The sequence below is a fragment of the Pyricularia grisea genome, chromosome I (assembly GCF_004355905.1).
Source record: "Pyricularia grisea strain NI907 chromosome I, whole genome shotgun sequence".
NCBI lineage: Eukaryota > Fungi > Ascomycota > Sordariomycetes > Magnaporthales > Pyriculariaceae > Pyricularia > Pyricularia grisea.
Genome location: NC_044973.1, coordinates 5,793,485 through 5,814,097, shown reverse-complemented (window position 1 = coordinate 5,814,097; position 20,613 = coordinate 5,793,485). Strand labels below are relative to the sequence as shown.

Sequence of the window (20,613 nt, the reverse complement as noted above, 5' to 3'; positions counted from 1 at the left end):
CCTGATCCTGGCTGGGGACTGTGATGTCACCGATTTACTGATTTTACAGGCTTGCTGTGATGGGCGACCGAACATATAAGTGGCAGCACTTGTTACTCGGCAGATTCTGATACTACACTCTCGACATGCACAACCAAACCTAATAACAAACAACAAGATACCTATTTGATTAGCGACATTACTTGCTTACAGCTTCATCTTTGCCCACACCACCAGATATACCCTAACAAGACACAAAACAAAAAGAAATCTTCAAAATGGGTCTCGGAACCAAGATCAAGACTGCTCTGCACGGCGACAGCCACTCGCACTCCCGCACCGGCTCGGCTTCTTCCTACGAGGATGGCCGTCTCCCCGGCTCATTCCCGGCAGATGGTACCAACAACAACACCACCACCACCACCAACACCACCAAGCCAAGCACCACCACAAACGGCTTGAACTCAACAACCAAGACCAACGATCTCAACACCAACTCCTCTACCCTCAAGAAGGGTGGACGCCACACCAAGACGGACTCGGGAGTTGACTTTGCAGACGGCCCGGGCCACAGCAAGGATGTCCACAGCAACGACTTGACTGGTGGTGACTACCAACGCCCTGTCAGTCGCGAGGGTGGCATTGGCAACATTGACAACCACACGTCGTCCACCAAAAAGAACGACCCTTACTGGGGTAGCATCAAGCAGAGCGGCTACGAGCGTGATCTGCCGCACCGCCCAGGAAACCAGGCCGATCGTGACCTGAACAACACTCGCGACGGCATGGTCCATGACAATGTCCGCTCGAGCAATGCAGGCCCTCACTCCAGCAACATGATGAACAAGGCTGACCCGCGCGTCGACTCTGATCTCGACAACCGTGGTGTCAACGGAGGGTACAACAGCACTACCGGCAACACCCAGAACTCGCGCGGCGGAATGCTCGACGTCGCTAACGGCAGCAACTACAACTCCAACTCTCGCGGTGGGATGCTCGATGTCACCAGCGGCAACAACTACAACTCCAAGTCCAACTCGCGTGGCGGAATGCTTGACGGCACCACCGGCACTCAGGGTCTAGGTTCTACCAACCAAGGACCTCACAACTCCAACATGCTCAACAAGGCCGACCCCCGCGTGGACTCGGACGTTGACCACCGCGCCACCAACAACTACGGCTCAAACACCACGGGCTACGGTTCCAACACAACCGGATACGGCTCCAACATGACCGGCAACGGCACCAGCCGGGACATGCACGGCACAAACCTCACCACCCACGGCGGCAACAACGACATCAACGGCGCCACAGGCCGCCGCTCCGACCTCCACAACGTCGGCCTGGCCCACCCCAACGAGCCCGTCCTGGGCGAGCACCACGACGACCGTCTGCGCGCCCGCGACAACGGCTACAGCCCCGTCAACGGCGGCCTGGGCGGCAGCAAGCCCCACCACGCGTCGCTGGCAGACCGCCACCACCAGGAGGACCTGCGCGACGCGGGCCTCTACAACGACCGCGACGACAGCTACGGCAGACGCGAGGGCTACAGCCGGAACGGCGGCGCCCACAACACGACCGACAGCAACGGCAACGTCATGTACGGCAGGAGCGCCAGCACGCGCAACTCGCCCCAGCGCGGCAGCTTTGGCCACGGCATCGGCGGACCCCAGCAGCAGCACAACGACTCCAACTCGTCGCACTTTGTGCCTAGGGTCATGCACACCTGCACCAACTGCGGGACCGACAACGACATCAGCCGCTACTTCCGCTCGGATGTTTCGTACCGCCTGGGCTAGAGAGATTACGATGTTATGATCCCGTCTTTCCCTTTTTTGTTTTGTTTTGCACAAACTTGGAGCGGTATTTTTCTAGCGATTTCCTAAACAAGTGTATCATAGTAATATGGAAGAATGTTACAATACAAGTAATTCTAAGTTTATATGTCACTTATTCAATGTGAATCACTGGTGAACCAATGCTCCTCTGCTTCGGCCAGAATGTGTATATCTGGGGTGTTCTTATTCATCAGACACTTTTGATACTTAGCAGTTACATTTACTGTACACAGTCCTCGCTCGCGTTATGTACTTAGGAGCCGTGAAAATGGGCAGATTCAAACAAACAGCATGTATATATAGGTAGGCAGGCAAATAGGTAGGTAGGTTCCAGGCCGGGATGCGTTTAAGTGTCTCCGTTTGTACTAAAACTGGGTCGGACTTGAAAGTGGCTGTTGAGTGTTGACTACTGAAAGGGGCAGCTGTTAAATACCGCCCTACAGCTTTTGCACTTTTAATACAAGAACGAAAGGATTTTAACAGCAAAGATTAAAATTAAGTCGCTCGACAGACGTGGTCAACAGGTATGGAAAGAAAGACTTTGACGGGGCAAGGAGGGGCCGCAGAATTCAACAGTTGTTCCGTATCAATAAATGCAAGAGCAAATGCAACGACGTTATCGCGTGGCTCACTTAGGTAATATACCGCGCTAATTGGACGTGATGGGGCCAGGAGAGCCCTGTATTGGAGTGAGACAGCGCTATCTCCGTAGTTTGTAACAGCAGCACCGCTTTCGGTACAGTGGCATCTTCTCAATTTTGTAGCACTGTGACAGCCTGGGGATACAATCAGCAGCTTCAAAACGCCTCGCAAGAACAGCAGAAAACAAATATCAGCAATTCGATGAGTGTTTGCTCCGGTTTGTTCTTATTGCAAGTGGTTGAACATTGTCAGTCATTGAAAGGGCGATCGATCGTCGAAAGCAAAACAGTCACTGCACGCTACTGAGTAAATCGAAGAATGGCAATCAACGGGAAAGGAGGAACATAAAATCGTTATACAATGCTACAATTACTCATTATCGTCAAACGGGAGCAAGGCTATTTATTGCCTGCTATGTCGCGGTTTGGCTCACTTTGTACTGGTGTGATGACCCTCACTACTCCCACCCTCGTCTATCTCGTGAATAACCCAGTCAACCTGGGAGTCCTTTCTACTGTTTGGCTCCGACAGGCCATACTCCAGACTCCTATGGTACTCATCGCCACTGGCGCCTCGGATGTGTGAGCTAATGTCGTCGAGCTCTAAGTGATCGTCCGCTTGCGCCACAAACATGTCTCCAGAACCAAAGTGTGCGTTGGACGACGACGCAGTCAGACCAAAGCTGCTCTGGTTCCTGGTGTGTCGATTGGTACTGCCGTGGCCGCCAGTGGCGACGTCGGTGTTGCAGCGGGCATCCTTGGAATAGCCGGCGTTTGATGGCCTGCCGTACTTGGACTTCATGCTCGTGATGCTCGTGAGGCCTTTGAAGATGGGCCGTGCCAGGGGTCCGAGGGTGGGTAGGCAGCCGGATATTATGCCGCTGCTGATCTCGATAATGTTCCAAGCAATACCGTCTCCCAGTGTGTCTGTTGTAAATGTTGTTAGTTCAACTCAAAGCGTTCATTTGTTTCTGAAAGGAGGAGTACTTGCATGAATTGTCGTCATTGTGGTAACCCAAGAAGATGACGAAGCGGTAAATGCTCGTAAATACAACATAGGATCCGAGCAGGAAGATGATGGTCAAAAACACCTTTTGCGTCCTGTTCATGTTGAGCCTCCAGACTTGGGGCAGCGGCAGCAGGAGGATACAAATATCCAACAGAATGACAGGTACACTGACGCACAGCTGCGTCAGGAACAGGTCAATGCAGCCGCCTTGGAGCCATGGCTTCCACAGCTTCTCCTGGGGCAGGCACTGGAAGATGGCGCAGAAGATGCATGCGACGTTCCACGCCGTAGAGATGCCGCCAAGGATGAAGGCCCACTTTCGAACGGTCGTAATCGGGAAGATGCGGATAAGTAGAAACAGCAGAGAGATCTTGAACATGTTAACGCCTGTGAAGTAGAGGATCTCTGCGCCGATAAGTGCTTTGTTCATGGCGGCCAGCTGGTCGTATGTCAGAGAGCCTGTGTGCAAGCCAACGCCAATGTTGATGACTAGTGATATGAAAATGTTAGTTCGCTGTTAGTCATTTGGTTTGCCTTGCACAAAGAGTCACAAAGAAATGAGGAGGAAAAGGGGATATCTCACGGGAAATGTTAATGGCCATGTTGCCAAACAGCAACAACAGACAAACCACAGTCAGCCAGTCGTCCACCAAGATGGCTGCCCCTTGCCTCCTGCGGGCAAGGAAACGCAAGGCAACGACAACGGTCGCAAAGACGGTGAAGGCTATTGTCAAGCCCAATGTCCGCTGCCTGGTGTCTTCTGAAAGATTTTGCGTTGCTGCAACATCTTTCAAGTGCTGCATATACTCTTCTCTCGCCACGGCCTCATCGTATCTGCGAAAAAGAGATGGCATGGTTTTGACTTTGAAGAAGCTTGTAGGACCTGGTGTTCGGTTGATCACGAGGTACACTGGCGGCCTGATATCTCTGGTAAACGCAAGTCGGGATTTCCCTGTGGCAGATTCAGAAATGCAATTGAGCCAGGCCCGATCAGCCAGGCGAGATCGACAATGTATCGATGATATCGATAATTCTAAACGGTTTCCCCGCGGTTTGTTTTGTCAAATCTTCCATACCAGTGGCGAAGGGGTTGATCGTCCTTGATATCAGGCAAAGTAGACCCCGGATGGGGGCCACCTCGGTTGCTTCTTTAAATGACCGTAATTTGGCTGTACTGTGTGGTGTTTGAGGGTATGGAGTATCCTGCCCTGGCTACCTAGGAATGGTGTTCCAGCTGCCTGGGGGTTTTCTTTCAGCGGGCCTTGAGCTCCGGTAAGTTAATGATGTGGACCATAGTCAGCTGCAGCGCTGTGTGGGCTTGTCAGAGCTGAGCTCTACTTGCTTTTTGATTGTTCAGGGGGCCTTGCCGAACCAGTGGCAGGAGCCAAGATTGCTTCTGTATCACAGTTTGCCTCCCTTCTTGGCTTGTGTGGTTGACGAAGAAACAAATCCTCCCTACGGAGGAGAAATGATTTGTTAGATGTGGATTCTTTTCTCGCCTAGTGCCGGCAATCGTCGCAAATGACATTTGCCCAGTCATATCTCAGGAAGCAAATGGGTGCAGCGGCACGAAGAGGGACTGAGGCTGGCCATGCTTATAAAACAAGCTTTCCCATATTCACGCCAGGTTGATTTACCTTTTCTGGTCCTGAACTACTGCAACATACCTGACCTTACTCCTCGCCTTGTCAAGTCCAGACCTGACTCCCCTGCATACTGTGCGCCTCCTCCGCTTGGGAGAAGAAGAAAGGTCAACATCAGCTAGGGGACCTGGATCTATTCATAGATGCGCCAATCGCCTTACTCAAGCGGAATTGTCTTACCCCATTGACAACAAGTCCAAATAAATCCATTACAAAAAAAAAGAAAAACCTACTTCAAAAACCATGTCAAATAATACAACAATTGTCATCGTTCCGGGCGCTTGGCACACACGTGTGGCTTGGGATCGCTTCATTGAGACGCTAGAGGCCGCCAGCTACAATGTCATTTATGTGCCCCTCCCCACGGTCGGTGGCACGGAGCTGCCGCTCAAAAGCCTCGAGGATGATGTTGCCGCCGTCCGCGACGTGCTAGCGCGCCTGGCAAAGGAGAACCGCGATGCGCTGCTGCTCTGCCACAGTGCTGGCGGTTTGGTCGCGAGCAATGCCGTCGAGGGCGTGGAGAATGTGGCTGGAGTCGTTTACGTCACTGCTTTCATGGTACCGAGGGGTAGTTCATTGCTTGACATGATAGGCGGACGGCCTTTTGATTGGATGGAGGTATTGGTAAGCTTTCTCAATAAGTTTTGGCCGCGCCTTCCTCCGTTTGTGTTTAATTTTGTCTTCTTGACGGTAAATCAGCTGATTCGCTAACCCATTCTGCACGTTTGTTCAAAATTTTCCAGGAGGATCGCGTGCTAGCTAATACCGCGCTATTGCCGCAGGTGGCTTTCAACGATTTGGATGACCCTACACAAAGAAGAGCTTGCAAGGATATGACACATACTTCCCTCAAGCTGTTCTCCAGCCCGTCCAGCCACGAGCCTTGGTCAAACGGTGTCAAGTGTGGCTTTGTCTTTTGCTCTGAAGATAACGCTGTGCCGCTGCCGATTCAGCAACAGATGGCTGCACAGCTTGGACCTGAGTGTATTACTGCCACAGTCAAGGCTGGACACTGTCCCTTCATCAGCGTTCCCCAACAGTTGCTCGATGCGATTGAGAGCGTCTCTGGCCGGCTACGACAGGCTTCGGTGAATCACATAGCAGCTGTCCAAACTGGATCTTGTACCAAATTGTAATATCAGAGACAAGATGTCGACTGTTCCAAAATACAAAAAGTTACTGCTCTTACCTACTAAGACTTGCGGCGACCCTTGACAACTCTGCCATTTCATCTGCCATGAACGACGCAAGCGCCAGGAGCAACAAAATCTGGTTTCCTCTTTTTCTCAGAGTTCAGTCCAGTGCTCGCCAGGTGGTAGTTTGCGGATTCGAATTGATTCTTCCAAATTCTTTTAGTCTGTTGTTGTTTATGGATGCAACGTGTGTATAATCACGTGCTGACCTCTGTCGGCTTGCGAGAGAGCCAGACAGGTCTCCACCTGCTCCTTTGTCACTAGTCCATCACTCGTTCTTTCAGGTTTCGGATCGTCTTTGGTTCCTCCGAGGTCGGTACAACTCGCTTCCGAGCCAATCGAAATAAGTTGGTGCCCTGTTTGCCTTGGGCCTGCAACTCCTCCATACAAGCCTCTTCCATTGCTTCTTTCGGACTTTCCTGTCACCAAGCCCACACAACGTTTCCAATCCACACCTGCTAACATTCGGCATTAAAGCCACAGTCCGAACAAGTACCCCTTCGCTGTCGGTTCATGTCGAAACCTTTCATCAGTCGGAAGACTCAGTGTCAATGGGTAGGTATGTAACATGTCTGTTTTCCATTTTAAGCCCCTTCCATTTCAGTGTTTCCTTGCCCTGATCCTGTCCACCCAGTCTATTGTTCAGCATGTCGGATGAACTGGATCAGCTATGGGGAAGAAACTTCAGCAATGGAGTAACGACCAAATGTACAAGGCACAACAAAAATGTCCTCCTCTTCTTGATCAATGGATACTTCCTCGGCACTGGAAGCTCCAAAGATATGGCAGCTTCGTTGAAGCTCATGAGTGATAGATCAACCCACAAGGTGGCAAATTCTACTTCGACTCACCCTCTCATGTATCAATGACGTCTCTCTGATGGCTTCGTCTTTGAGTCGGTCTTGTCACAAGAGGCGTCTGATCTCCCAGCCCAAGATCGCATCTGCGGCTGCTTTCCCCGCGACATCAAGATCGATCAAACCCATGTCTCCTCCGACGAATTGAACATGATCCCCGAGCACATCCGCGCGTCTACCACGCAGAAACGCACTTGGCACAAGATTCGTGTGACACTTTACGGCCGCGAACCCTCCTTCTTACCAGCTACAATATCCCTCAGAGAGTTCACTCGCACGATGAGAAGATCACAAGGTTGGTGCAAGGTTTGACTCTTGTCCCTGGACACATCACCACTGGGCTGGATACGATTGCTCAGCAGAGAGGTTCCCTTTTTTATATATATAACGCCCCCGGCCCCATCCTCTGTCAATCAGACGTGAAAAGTCGCGATACAGCGACAAACAAACCATCACCGTCGGAAAATCGCCATGCAGCATCTGGCTGCTGGCATTCCAGCATGGATCAGCTTTTGTTACGCTTTACCGCGACAACCAGACACGTCTTCAAGAAGCCCTTCGCTCGGCCCATTCCGATTACCTAGATGTGTGTGTCCACATTGTGGACACGTACCAAGGACGGGAAGCAGACGTTGTGTAGGTCGTCTTGTGTATCGCCGAAGACAGTACCTCTGGGTTTGTGTCCAGCGATTAGTATGGTAGTTTCTGCAACACGACACCGAGGATGCTGTTTTCTGGCTGGCGACAGGAATTGCGTGGGCAACCTTGATGAGCAAGCAGCTGTCCTGTGCGAAATCCAGGATGTTGAGGGCACCATGGTTGTTGGCAAGAAAAAGTCCAACCAGCGATTCCAAGATTTCCTTCGGGCCATCCGGGAGAGCGAGTCCATGATCACCAACGACGTCGGCGACATCGGCCCCTCCTCGGTCGGTACTTCCGACGACATCCAAGGTCAAATCGCGGAACAAATTACTCGGATCACCTACGACATGGAGAACTCGAAGTATACAGGGGCTATGTCCGACATGTTTGATGGTGTCCAGAACAACTTTAATCAGTTTTTCGGTCAATTCGCACAAACCAATGACCAGCTGCGCCGTATGTGTGGTGTCCCGGAGTGAAACTTTTGCGGTCACAGTTTCTTCTTTCTTTTGTTTTCGCCTGAATGTCATGGAGGAGGAAATGAATTTTGTGGTTGCGGTTTCTTCTTCTTGTTTGGGGTTAGCTTATTTGGACTGTCGCGGCCACAATCATCTTCGTTTTGGGCGTTTTTATCGAGAGGCCACTTTCAATAGTCTAACAGTCGCTTGTAAGTCGGACCCAGTATTAATACAGACGGAGACACTAAGATTTATCCCGCCCTGATATCTAGTTTACTACCTCCCTACTCACCTACCTAGGTACCTTTTGAAAGCCTGAGACTGCTTCCACAGCACGAGCTATGAGGGGCCAACAGGATCTGAGTTATAGCGTGGTAGGAAGGCATGACCACACGTGAAAACCTCGGCATGGTGGTTGTGTGCTCTGCTGTCACAACCGGAGATGCTCCCCCGAAGCCATCATCCAAACCCGTTGAAAGTCCCTCCGCAGTCACTGAAATCATCCAAGAAGTAATCATCTCCCAAGAGAGGGAGGTTTAGGGTGGTGTTTAATGGAGATAGTAAAAGTAAACGATGGCACTGCCATTTCCTTTGCCGTATCCATCAAAAAATTAAAGAGCCCATTTGGAAATAAGCCCCCCCCCCCCCCCCCCCCCCCCCCCCCCCCAAAGGCCCCCACATCGGTTTGTCCCAGCGCTGTGATTATTCATCTGTGAAACCTGCCTGGAGGCATACGGCTCTGCAGGTTGCCGGGGACTTGGTGCAGAGTTCCTCTCCCCCAAAAGTTCCAGTGTCCAAGCAATATTGAGTGCAGCTTGCTGTCGACCCTCTGGGCTGTGGCAAAGGGAGCGGAGAGCGCGGGCGGATGTGAATGCAGTCTCTCTTTTCTAGAATAGGGCTGGCGATGACGCCGCAGGCGAAAAAGACGGAAAAGACGGATTGGAGGCGCATTTTGTGCTGGATGATTGGTTTTTGGCGTCAACTTGAGGTTTTATGGTAAAAGGGAATTTTCTGTTTCCAGAACAGATAGGAAGATGGATAGGAGGCAGGAGAACTTGTGGTCGATAAACAAAGACTGGTTATCAGGATAATTAAGCGGCATCGCAAGCTTTATATAATTGCATCCAGGTACCCAATTAAATCATTGTTGATATGCATGGTGATAAAAAGACCATGTGTGAATGGCATCTATTGTGTATTATAGCTCTGCTGGTCACGTGTAAATAGGACAGTCGTTTTAATAACGTTTCAATGTTTCAATGCGATCTAATTCTAGGCCTTTTGCAAGGTCTTTATTTCAGGCCCTAATTGAAGGCTGTTTACCCCGTGGTGTCGAAATGGAGATGTTTGAAAATACACAAAACAAATCACCAAGAAGCGCCACTCAGACTCATATTCTTAGCATCCTCTTTTTTGATATTTACCTTGTACGTGTCTTAGCTTTGTGTTGGGTTTGTGGGCTGGGGGAAGAGTTTATATGTGGTTCAACTTCCCCGTGACGACTCAAAGAACATTGGAAGCATGCGTGCTGTGGGCCAAAAGTCATGCGATCCTGCTTGAGAAGTCCACATGGGTCCATTCATCGATAAAGCGCAAAAAAAAAAAAAAAAAAAACTCTCACATAGCATCCTGTCGTGCGAATAATCTTATTCAGAAATTCAGTTTTGGCGACGCAGACTCGGTCTAAAGTTAGTCCAAGGAAAATCCTTTTGCGGGTCTAGCGGCGTTTCCCTATTCAGACATTCTCCAGGTTGACGGGTACACATCGCACTGTGCCATCGTTCCCGAAACCGTAAACAAAAACCTTAAAATATTTTGGAAGTTGTCATCTTCTCTGTCTGCCAGGAAATAATCCGAACATTGTCATGGTGAATTTTGTATTCTTAGGCCGCATAGAAATGGGGTCTTTATGCCTGTCGACTGCGACTTTTTTTTTGATCGGCTAAATTCACAGCAATGCTTAGCTACTTTTTCGTGATAACCTTTGGACTGATTCGAGTGGCATTGTCACAAGGACAAGATGCGGTGACAGATGCAGCCCCGCGTGGTCCCGGTCCTTTTGCATCTCCAAACTCGACCAGAAATGGTTCCATAGACGTCTTCGGCGTCCTATCCCACAGTAAACCAATCAACGTACCGTTCCGAGAAGACCACCCTCAGAAGCCGGTAGGGGTGAGCCAAAAAGGCCCGCTGCAGACCAACAAGTTTTACGCAAACTTCTTTGCGAACAATCAGGACAATGCGACATGGACGCACCCCTACTCGGTGTGGTGGTCCAAATACACGACGAAGCAAGGTCACGGCTTGTCCGTGTCTCACACGGATCGAAGTCACTTCATCTACGGGCAGGGAAGTCCGGTCCAATCGTTCGAAGACCCTCCGTTTCGGCAATCCATTGCTCTCTCGGCCCAGGAGCTGCAGAATGGCACCATCTTGACGACGGACGGCTTGACCGCCTTCTCCGTCAATGTTCACCTAGCCCCCAGCAAAAAGGCCAAGCCAGTCGTCTCGTTTCCCCTTGTGCAGGGCATGGCTTTCGTCACGGGTGTGTACAACCGTTCTAGAGTGCTCATCCAATCCGAATCTGGGTTTGTCGGGATTCAATGCATACAAATCTACTCAGACGGGCTCGGTGCCGCCGTTTATGGATGGAGCGTCCGAATAGGTGACGGGACACACTGGCTGGTCTACATGACGCCGGACAGTGGCTCCAACAGGCCGGATTTGAACATGATCAAAAATGGAACACTCGCGGGTCCCGGCAACTTTTCCGGGACGGTCCAAGTTGCCAAGAACCCTCATTCGGAATATGGCATTCAGGTGTTTAACAGAGCAGCTGGGGCATATCCGGTGGGCGCAAATATCTCAGGATCGGTTTCAGGCAGCACCGGTACTTATACGCTAAGCTGGAAAAAGGCCGGTGTCCAAAATCGTCGACTTCTCATGTTTGCCCTCCCGCATCACGTCAAGTCCTTCGATAAGAGAACTGCCGAGGGCATTACAAACGTCACGCTAGCCAGCACCACAAAGGGCATTGCGACGGCATATTTTGCCGAAGCTTTTACCATGGTAGAGCCGGACCTTCCAACGAATATTGGCTTTGACCCGTGGTCCCCAAGACTTGGATCCGTGGGGTCAAGAAACGCCACTGGAGGCACCGTCTCGCGCGAAGCCAAGGCCGCCATTGTGGATGCTGGGAAATCAGAGCTTGCAGGAGACATTATGGAGCTCACAAATCTCACATCAAAATACTATGCTGGGATTGCCTTCTCCAAGTATGCGAGGGCGCTTTATGCCGTGAACGACATTGCCGGAGTTAGCAACTACACGGCCGGTGCTCTTAAAAAACTCGAAGCAGCATTTGACAGATACGTTGGAAACCTGGAGCCTAACCCGCTATTCTATGATAATGTTTGGAAAGGCCTTGTGTCTTCAGCCTCATACAACAACAGCGACACTTCCGCAGACTTTGGTAACACTTTCTACAACGATCACAACTTTCATTATGGATATTATGTTTACACAGCTGCCATCATTGCACATTTCGACCCTTCATGGCTGAACAGGAACGGTTCTGTGAACAAGATTTGGGTCAACAACCTCATCCGGGATTGGTCAAACCCATCAACCGATGACCCATACTTTCCCTTTTCACGCTCCTTCGACTGGTTCCACGGCCACAGCTGGGCGCGTGGTGTGATCGAGGCTCCCGACGGCAAGGATCAGGAGTCCTCGGCCGAAGATGCCTTTTCGACGTACGCCATAAAGATGTGGGGTCGTGCGACGGGCGACGCTCGCACCGAAGCCCGCGGCAACCTCCAGCTGGCCGTTAACGCCCGGAGCCTGCAGTCATACTTTTTGATGGCGGACGACAACGACGTGCAGCCGCCCGAGTTCATCGGCAACCGGGCGGTGGGGATCCTATTCGACCGCAAGGCGAACCACACCACCTATTTTGGGGACCAGGTGTCCTTTATCGAGGGCATCCACATGCTGCCCATTGTGCCCAGCAGCGCCTACGTGCGGCGGGCCAAGTTTGTGCGCCAGGAGTGGGACCAGTACTTTGCCGGCAACAAGACGGGGGACCTCACCGGAGGTGGCTTTGTCGGGCATGTTTACGTGAACCTCGCCATTGCGGATCAGGCCGGGGCGGAGGAGAGTTATCGGTTCATGAGGGCGCAGACGGTGAATAGCTCATACTTGAGCGGGCAGAGTCTGACCTGGAACCTGGCTTATACTGCTGCTTTGGGTGGTAGTTTGGCTAACAAAACATCTCCGAGGCTGGCCAAGGTACGAGCCCCGTGATGAGCTTGTTGCATTATCCTCGCAACGCCCATAGGGATAACGGCAATGGTGAGCTTCATGAGGAGGACTGAGGGTGATAACACGTTCTTCGTTAGGGCCAAAATGGGTAAACATCCAAATTCTCTTCACGAAACTATTTTTTATGGTTATATTCACGTTTGTTTGTGTATAAGGTACGACTCTCTGTGTTGCCATTGTCTGTTTTCTTATATCCTCAATCAATATAATCCGCAGTGTGGCATTCTGTTGTGACAAAGGCAAAGCAGACTCAAGTTTGAGTGGATACAGCGAGCGAAAATCCTCCTGCTTGACCTATCAAGCAGCCCAAAACACTTGTCCACCCCTACGACTACTTCTGGTTACAATTTTTGCACCAACCCGCCAGCGCCCAGATCTTCTAGCAGACAATGCTACTACAGGTGGCATATACCATCGCCCAACGTCTGGACCGCTGGGCGAGGGCCCTGTTGGGCAGTTTTGCAGACTTTTAAAAAGAAATTAGAAGCTGACCACGAGTCCACGATATATGACTTCAGGTTGGTTCGTCCTGAATGTGATCCTTGCATCGTCCTGTCCCAATATGTCAGTTCCCGACTACTAAGATTCGGGCGCAGCATAGAGCACGCTGGTTATGATTTCGACACAACCGAACGAATGGCCTTCCTGCAGGAGGTGCCCTATTGTGCTCGACCTTGAAACACGTGCATATACCGCTGTCAGAGAGTATGTTTTAATCGCCAGTCATGACACCAAGCAAACCGGTACTGCCCACAACTTTGACATGAAACTACATCCCGCTCGATGGGCAATCTTTCTTAGTACTCGGCGATGCAAATATCCATGCCTGCGTTTCTGCTGGTTCATGTCAACGAAAGTAATAAAACGAGTCGTTAGTGAGGTGAAGTGGATTCGCGGTGTAAACCATTTGACGGAGGTTGCGACAAAGCTATTGTAGTAAGCCACCGAAAACAATTTACGATAGCATATCACCTGGGCTTTTTATGGAGTTACGGAGTGAGGCGTATGGACGGTATGGTTCTATTGCAAATGCGGAATTCTATCTATCTAGCTAGCTTTATCGAGCCGACCAAAGGTAAGTAACGCAAAGCATTACAATCTGACAGAATAGAAAACTAAAAGAATCAAAAGAGCAGGTGAAAAAGCAAGTGAAAAAAAAAACATTAAGCAAATAGTCTAAGCCTACAATCAAAAGCCAATATGACCCAAAGCCCTGGTTGTTTTGTAGTTGCATGATAACTTTTGAAAGAAACCAGATATGCACCGTGTAAGCGTGTTGACTCTAGTTTCTCTTGTGCATATATGATGATTTTCTAGGCACCGCTGTTGACTTTCCCTGTGTGTGATCATGTTTTCCTAGGCCAATAATTAACCTTCCGAGGGTTGTTTGCCGTTGGACAGACTCCAAGTCCACCTACTGGGCCCGGGCGGGTGCCCTTGTACGGGGAAAGGTGTCAAATGCCACAATTGGCTTGACTTCAATGGTCCATTTATCTTCTCTCTGTGCATATGGCATTCCGAGCTGGTGTTCCACAACTTTAAAAGATTGACAATCCTTGCTCGTTTTGACTTTAAAATAATAATCAGGGCGACGATCAATAATGGTGTTTCCGCCGGGTACACCAAAATTAATCGAAGAGCTCCAATAATCAGGATACAAGTGATCACGACCAAATCGTTTTTTGATCCTAACTGAGCAGGCATCAAAATCGCGCTTCGGGTCGAGGGCTGTAGCCGGTGGAACGCGAGGCTTTTTAGGTATATGGTTCAGGCGCGGATTTACCAGATCTGGTGAAATTTCAACCTCCCATGTATCCTTGCGCCATCGAGTATCGTCTCCCACTTCGTATTCCAAAACCTTGAAATAGTTGCAATCCTCGCTCGTTTTGATGACAAACCGGTACCTAGGCATCTTATCGATAACGACGTTTCCGCCGGGTGTAGCATGATGATGTAAGTGGGACCAATATCTATCAAGGCTGTTACCACTGCCTCGGTCTTTGATCCTGACGAGGCACGAATCAAAAAAGAGCTCATCATCGGATGAGGCGCTAGCTTGTGGGGCGGTATTTGGTGGAGCGCGCTTTACCAAGTCGGCGCTAACTTGCAAAGCAAGTAAGGCAACAGCAACAGCGGTGGTTCCGAGCTGCATGGCGAAACGTCTACTTGGAAAATAGGTTTAAAAAAAAAATAGGTTTTAACCTTGAAGGAGGTAATAAGCAATACTGTATAATAAATGACTGGTGAGCTGGTATTTGAAAAGTTTGTGCACAATAATCAACGGGGCCTTTGCTTTATGTATTAGATATTTTCCAGTCTGTAAACTCCCAACACCTTGTATCCTGGACACGGATTTGCCGATACGGAAATGTTCACATACCACGGGAGCAGGCGAAAAAAATCCCTCCCCTAGTACCTTACGTTTATGCGTGGGCTGTCACTTATTTGACTGTTCGCACGGCTCTTCAAATACTTAAATTTAGGTATTCTCTCGCCAGCAGTATTACTACAGTCTGGAATGACCACGAAGCCCAGACCACTGCTCTACTGTGCGAAGTGAGACATTTTTACCCACGCCACTATAATAGAATTCGGATATGACCGTCCTTATTATTGGTTGGTTTGCAAAAAAACATGGGAATTTTCATATTTACAATAAATATTTTGCCGAGACGTAAAATCTTCAACTAAGTATGTTTTCATATCGCAAATTTGACCAGGTTTGATTAATCAAGCTAACCGTGTCTAGTGCCCGATTACAAAGGAAAATGCTGACTTATATATAATCTACAAAAGTTACTTTGTTTAAATTGAGAAAAAAAAAAAAAAAAAAAGGTTAAAACTTTGATGTTCAAATTTGCTTCGTTAAACTGTTTACAGCATAAGTTTCACTCGCATGCAACCCATCAACCCATAGTTTGGTAAATATGTTCCATTTGTTAAAAATGCATTTCCAATTCTTTGCACTCAAGTTTCACATTTTCAAAGTATTTTACTTTGCGAAAAGGTTCGCTGTAAATATAATGCATTAAGCAATCTTACTGCCAAAGGTTATGGCCATATATTTTATGCCTCTCAAGAATAAAACAGGTTAAACCCTTCTAATTGATTATACTTCGCAAAATCGCATCTCCTTATATTTAGAACAAGCCTATTCGCCATTACTCTCCATCGCAGTGAGCTGCTGCACGTGGTCAAAATGTCAAGCATGCACGCAGACCGCTTTGATAGCAGCAAGGTACCTGGATGTACTTGATTCAGATGAAAGGGCCGTTTATAGCACAGTGCTGTTTGGTGATCCCAGCATGTTGAAAATGTCATTCACAACTCCTAGCCCATGTCTGTTTGAGACTTGGGAACCCCAGGCAACAGCGGGCTAGACGACGATGCGAAATAGCTTTCTATGATTGAAAAATTTCATATGGTTAAAGTCAGCCTTTCGTAGGCCATGAGATATGAAACTAAGCTTTTATTGGCGAGCAGTGCCTGCTTGAGATCTTGAAAGCCGCTGCCCCCGCCCAGCGCCAAAGCCCTTCACGCGTCGTCCAGCTGCCAGATCAGCCACGCCGACCACGCAACCGGCACAGCAGCCAGTCTCAAAAGCCACACGGCGCCGTTTTCTACACCAACCAGATGCAGACCCCCAAGCACAGCAGCGCAAACCAGCGCGCTCACGATCTGCGGGAGTGACACGGCCATGTTGTGCAGGCCTTGCACGCCGGCCACGCCGGAACGCAGCTCGGCAAGCTCGGCGTTGATCAGCGCAAAAGGAACCCACATCGTCACGGTCCATGTGACGCCCATGAGGGATATGAGAGCCAGGGAGGCGTGTGTGGAGCACAAAAGGAAAGTGAGGAGGAGGGAGGCCGTGGCGACAAGTTGGGACAGGAACCAGATGCGAGGGAGGGTGATTTTGGGAGAAGATCTGGCGTTGAGGAGGGTCAGGAGGAGGGTTGAGAAGAGGGTGCCGAAGGAGAAGAAGAGAGATGCGTAGAGGGGGTAGGACTTTGCCTGGGCCTCTACAGATTTGGTAGTCAGTCCGCGCTGCCAGGCTTGGACGGAGGACATTTCGAATATTGCTAGAATTGGATTGCTGTCAGTTTCTTTCTGCACAGAAGACTAGTCGGAGGGGGTAGGAAAGTTGCGAAAGATATGAGGGAATTTACCTGTTTCGTAAGCGTAACTGAAAGGATATGTTATTATTAGCTTCCTCAGACCCTGCAAAAGGGATCAGGAGACTTACGTAGACATGTAATATAGCATAGGGAACCAGCCACACCACCCCAAAAGTTGGATATTGCACACTTTATTAGTTATTGGCGGCAAGCGACGCCATCTTCGCACCAGTGTACCTGGAGCACACATGCTCAAAACCTTTCCGATTCCAGATTCCTGGGGGCGGAGACGGGGAGTGATTTCGCGCGGGGCGAACCAGCAAACCACACCGACAGTGGCGGAGGAGCATACAGCGGCGACGTAGGCGAGGGTACGAAACGTTATCGCAGGATCGGTTTCCGGATAGCGAGTAACGGAGATAAACCCAACCGACGAGAGCGCTGCCGAGCCCAATACATTCCACCGCATGGACCAAGCAGCGGCGGCAAACTGCTGGTTCGATGGGCAATTGTCCACCACGATGGCCCGCACGCCGATTGAATATGCGCTGAGGGCGAAGAGGATTATGACGAGGCAAACGACCGCCAGAGCGCGTGGCTGCCATGGATGGGCCAGGGACTCAGGGACGAATCGTGCGGTGAGCTCTTGAGCGTGGGCCATGGCAAAGGTGGAGAGAATCACGATGATCGAGCCTCCAATCATAAAAGGCTTACGCCTGCAAAGAGGGTTTTGGATTTCATCGCTCAGATTGCCGAGGACGGGCTGGACAAAGGCGCCGAATATAGGGCCAAGCGCCCAGATTATAGAAATGCTGGCACCATCTATACCAAGCGACCGCAGATAGGGCTAGCCGTTTTAGTTAGTACAAATCTCAACGATGAGGCAAAGAAATGTACATGATACGTACCGTGCCGCTTGATTGGAGTAAAAACCAGTAAACTTGGAGTCCGAGACTAGGACATGTTAGCAGTAGTAACCCGAGTATGTTTAGTTCCTCGGGTGACCTTTGCTGAATCAGTTCGTCGAGTTCTTCAAAGTCTTGCTCATCTTCTTCAGATGGTATTCTTTGCATTGGGCAATCATCATATCGCTCTTCAATTGAAGTAGCCATCGCAGGTATCGTAGACAAAATAAGGATTCTTTTGCGAGAGCAGGTGGCAGATGCTCTACTACACGCCAGGGCTAAAATCGCCCAGTCTGACCGTTGACCTCTAGTAAGGTTAACTTTACCGGTCAAAGTTTGCGTGTTCGATTTTAGACCTCGAGTGTATAACAAGTTTTTCCCGCTCTTTACTTCTTTCTGTACGTGGTTTCTTCTCTACTTCCCCTCATTCTCCGTCCATTTTGCCTCCACACCGGCTGTGACCTTTGATGCATGAAAAAGCGGTAACGGCGCCGAATACATACTACGAATGAGCACCTGAGATTGGTCAAGTCATCATCAATATGAGGTGCATTACGCAAGTGACTAGGCCGCTTATTGGGGGAAACAAAAAAAAGAATATTAATACTGTGCTCGAGTTGGATTTGATCTGCAGGCCCCAAACCTTTTTCAAGCACGTTCCAACCGTGTTTCGTTTGGCCAGCTGAGTTCCTACGTACGACGAATGTGAACCTCAAGGATTATACCGGTAGTATAAACTTAATTATGTGGGGAAAATGACACTGTACCGCCAGTGCCGCTCACAAAACAATGATTGATCAATCCCTCGTCCAAATTGCATGATCATAATCGTACGAGCATTCGTGTATATGTAAAACTGAAAATCCATCATATCTAGCTTTGTGACACGATGAATGCATCAAAATTGTCCATGAAGAACCCAATTGTGAAGAACTGATATCAAAATCATTTACGTCGAATCGACGTTATTCCGGGGAACCGTCACTACATAGGTAGGTAGGTACCTACCTACCTACCTACCTTACCTACCTAGGGGGGCAAGGGAGTCAGTTGAGGCAACTAAGGTACGTACGTTATCTTCAACAGTTCCCCGCACCTGTGAAAATACATTCCGATTTGTTTTCAGCTGTCGTCTTTTCAACATCCAAAAACTCGCGATCTAGTAAAATACAGGCAATCGTCACAGAAATCACTCTATTTGGATTTAATTCACTTTCGACGCCAACAACACTCAACTAGCGATGCGACTATTCCGAAAGCGTATTTTATCCACAGAAACAAACCCTTTCTCCCCGAGTCTGATTTACTGCAGCCCTGACTGCGGGGTTAACAATGGGAACAATCACGAGCCCACTCAAGCTCTTGCACGGTTTCTTGTTGTAGGTGCTGCCATCTAACTTGCAATTGTCCGTGTTGCTAAACGTGCGTTACGTGTGTTCGGACACCTTCCTTCATCCACCATAAAGTTTCAAGGATTTGACAATGCTACCATTTGAATGATTGACAATTACTTCTGTTATGCCCATTACTGCTCTCCTGTTGACTTTTCGTGGACCAGGAAGCTTTCGACAGGTCTAGATGGACCTTGATGACTTCAAAAATATCGACAACTCCTGGTAATTTGTCCTGATAAATCCCAAAACACTTAAAAGACCTACTGCAGGCATCAAAATGACTTGGCGTCCACGGGAACATGTTCATCAGCACTTGCGCCAGGAGGAGTAGCATCAAAGCTTCACCGACGGTGGAATTTGCAATGGGACCGTAAAATTCCTGGCCAATGCAGTATAAAGAGTGGGTAAAATCTCTAGTCCAGCCTAGCTAGAAGCAGTTCTTCTCTACTGCGTTTTCCGAGTAGCAACTCTCCCAAAGTTCTCCGCCCATGCACCGGCAGGCAACCTCACCGCGGGTTCCGGATTCTACCAGCCACCGAGGCCATAGAAAGTCGTCTTCACCCATGAAGAATAGTGGTGCATCTGGAGCAAGACCGGTGTCCGCAAGTACACACTCTGCCACGTTGGATGGCACGGCCGCAATTTTGTCCGCAGCACCGCAACATGCTCACCGCACACGCGTGGCAACATTGATGACCACATCTAGGTCTGTTGCATATATAGCCTTGGACATTCCCGAAATGGCAAACATGGCACCTCCAGCCCTTGTTGATGGCTGCCCAGTACCAGCAGTCACCTGGGCAGTATCCCGGAACGTTGTAGACATTGATGATGTCATTTTCTCTCATTGTTCGGCAGGGGGACATCAAGCCAGTGTGGAAATCGACCTTTCTGTGAGTGCAGAATTCGTAATTGTCCACATAGTGGCTGCAGTCCAGATGTTCTCTGCGTATCTTGCACATGTTGAAGAAGCTGGCGAGTTCGTTGTCGCAATCTTGGTGTAGATGACAGGTAGTGATGACTGTGTGGTCGTGTGTAGAGGAATGATTGTTCGAGTATGGACGATACAAACAAACGTTCAACAGGGAAACGCCGTCTTTTTATAGGGCTGAGTGCCCCTCCAAAGTCAATGTTGTTTCTCACTCACTTCCTTTGTGACTTGGCCATATTGGAATCCATAGTGGGAAATGCTTGGAGCAGAATCTTTGGCTGTTAACCGGACAATCAATCAGTGTACAAAAGAATCGTTGTGTTACAAAAACAATGTTTGTCGCACAAAGCAATCTCCCTCAATGCGCGTAACGATGCCCGAAAGTGCATAAACCTGTACGCCGTCTCCTGAAACAGTGACAAAAAGCCTTTGCTTTACACGAGGGCTAGCCAAATGGCATCAAAGCAATGGATGCAATGTGGCAATTATCCAAGTCCATACAGCCCCCTTGAATCAATCTAACTGGTTAGAGCTTCTCAAATATGCGTTCTCTGGACAAACTAGTTACAATTAATTACAGGCATGCGTGAAGCTGCCCAACGACAGTTTGCACTGCTGTAGAACCCAATAAGTTCGAGTTGCTCACTCGACCTACGGCAGTGAAAGCACAAGGAGCGCTTTACTT

The 20,613-nt window shown here is 49.4% G+C and overlaps 8 protein-coding genes across 8 annotated transcripts; 5 read left to right on the top strand and 3 right to left on the bottom strand.

The window, feature by feature from the left end:
- Positions 1-257: 257 nt before the first annotated feature.
- PgNI_06671 (uncharacterized protein) lies at positions 258-1,778 on the top strand (the record flags this gene model as incomplete). The annotated part of the gene is made up of 1 exon (XM_031126692.1): positions 258-1,778. One exon carries the CDS (start codon positions 258-260, stop codon positions 1,776-1,778), a length of 1,521 nt encoding a protein of 506 aa, XP_030982873.1.
- A 1,110-nt stretch (positions 1,779-2,888) lies between these two features.
- On the bottom strand, positions 2,889-5,620 carry PgNI_06670 (uncharacterized protein; the record flags this gene model as incomplete). The annotated part of the gene is made up of 6 exons (XM_031126691.1): positions 5,344-5,620; positions 5,105-5,176; positions 4,810-4,922; positions 4,051-4,728; positions 3,474-3,956; positions 2,889-3,385 (listed from the first exon to the last, which is right to left on the bottom strand). Exons 4-6 carry the CDS (start codon positions 4,319-4,321, stop codon positions 2,889-2,891), a joined length of 1,251 nt encoding a protein of 416 aa, XP_030983229.1. The 5' UTR covers positions 4,322-4,728; positions 4,810-4,922; positions 5,105-5,176; positions 5,344-5,620.
- Positions 5,354-6,246, top strand: PgNI_06669 (uncharacterized protein; the record flags this gene model as incomplete). The annotated part of the gene is made up of 2 exons (XM_031126690.1): positions 5,354-5,734; positions 5,854-6,246. 2 exons carry the CDS (start codon positions 5,354-5,356, stop codon positions 6,244-6,246), a joined length of 774 nt encoding a protein of 257 aa, XP_030982567.1.
- A 1,729-nt stretch (positions 6,247-7,975) lies between these two features.
- On the top strand, positions 7,976-8,281 carry PgNI_06668 (uncharacterized protein; the record flags this gene model as incomplete). Its single annotated transcript, XM_031126689.1, has 1 exon — positions 7,976-8,281. One exon carries the CDS (start codon positions 7,976-7,978, stop codon positions 8,279-8,281), a length of 306 nt encoding a protein of 101 aa, XP_030982568.1.
- Positions 8,282-10,216: 1,935 nt separating this feature from the next.
- On the top strand, positions 10,217-12,565 carry PgNI_06667 (uncharacterized protein; the record flags this gene model as incomplete). The annotated part of the gene is made up of 1 exon (XM_031126688.1): positions 10,217-12,565. One exon carries the CDS (start codon positions 10,217-10,219, stop codon positions 12,563-12,565), a length of 2,349 nt encoding a protein of 782 aa, XP_030981885.1.
- Positions 12,566-16,007: 3,442 nt separating this feature from the next.
- On the bottom strand, positions 16,008-17,944 carry PgNI_06666 (uncharacterized protein). Its single transcript, XM_031126687.1, has 4 exons — positions 17,607-17,944; positions 16,827-17,545; positions 16,750-16,766; positions 16,008-16,662 (listed from the first exon to the last, which is right to left on the bottom strand). Exons 1-4 carry the CDS (start codon positions 17,808-17,810, stop codon positions 16,118-16,120), a joined length of 1,485 nt encoding a protein of 494 aa, XP_030981887.1. The 5' UTR covers positions 17,811-17,944; the 3' UTR covers positions 16,008-16,117.
- Positions 17,945-18,805: 861 nt separating this feature from the next.
- On the top strand, positions 18,806-19,401 carry PgNI_06665 (uncharacterized protein). The gene is made up of 2 exons (XM_031126686.1): positions 18,806-18,982; positions 19,162-19,401. The coding sequence occupies exons 1-2, from the start codon at positions 18,845-18,847 to the stop codon at positions 19,231-19,233; spliced, it is 210 nt and encodes a 69-aa protein (XP_030981882.1). The 5' UTR covers positions 18,806-18,844; the 3' UTR covers positions 19,234-19,401.
- Positions 19,402-19,554: 153 nt separating this feature from the next.
- Positions 19,555-19,959, bottom strand: PgNI_06664 (uncharacterized protein; the record flags this gene model as incomplete). The annotated part of the gene is made up of 1 exon (XM_031126685.1): positions 19,555-19,959. The coding sequence occupies one exon, from the start codon at positions 19,957-19,959 to the stop codon at positions 19,555-19,557; it is 405 nt and encodes a 134-aa protein (XP_030981883.1).
- Positions 19,960-20,613: the final 654 nt, after the last annotated feature.

What these genes read in the sequence shown, in the direction of transcription:
- PgNI_06666 (XM_031126687.1), bottom strand. Translation starts at nt 17,810, where the DNA reads ATGGCTACTTCAATTGAAGAGCGATATGATGATTGCCCAATGCAAAGA. An exon ending in TACTCCAATCAAGCGGCACG is followed by an intron (nt 17,546 to 17,606) that starts GTACGTATCATG and finishes TAAAACGGCTAG; the next exon opens with CCCTATCTGCGGTCGCTTGG.
- PgNI_06665 (XM_031126686.1), top strand. Translation starts at nt 18,845, where the DNA reads ATGCGACTATTCCGAAAGCGTATTTTATCCACAGAAACAAACCCTTTC. An exon ending in CTCTTGCACGGTTTCTTGTT is followed by an intron (nt 18,983 to 19,161) that starts GTAGGTGCTGCC and finishes TTCGTGGACCAG; the next exon opens with GAAGCTTTCGACAGGTCTAG.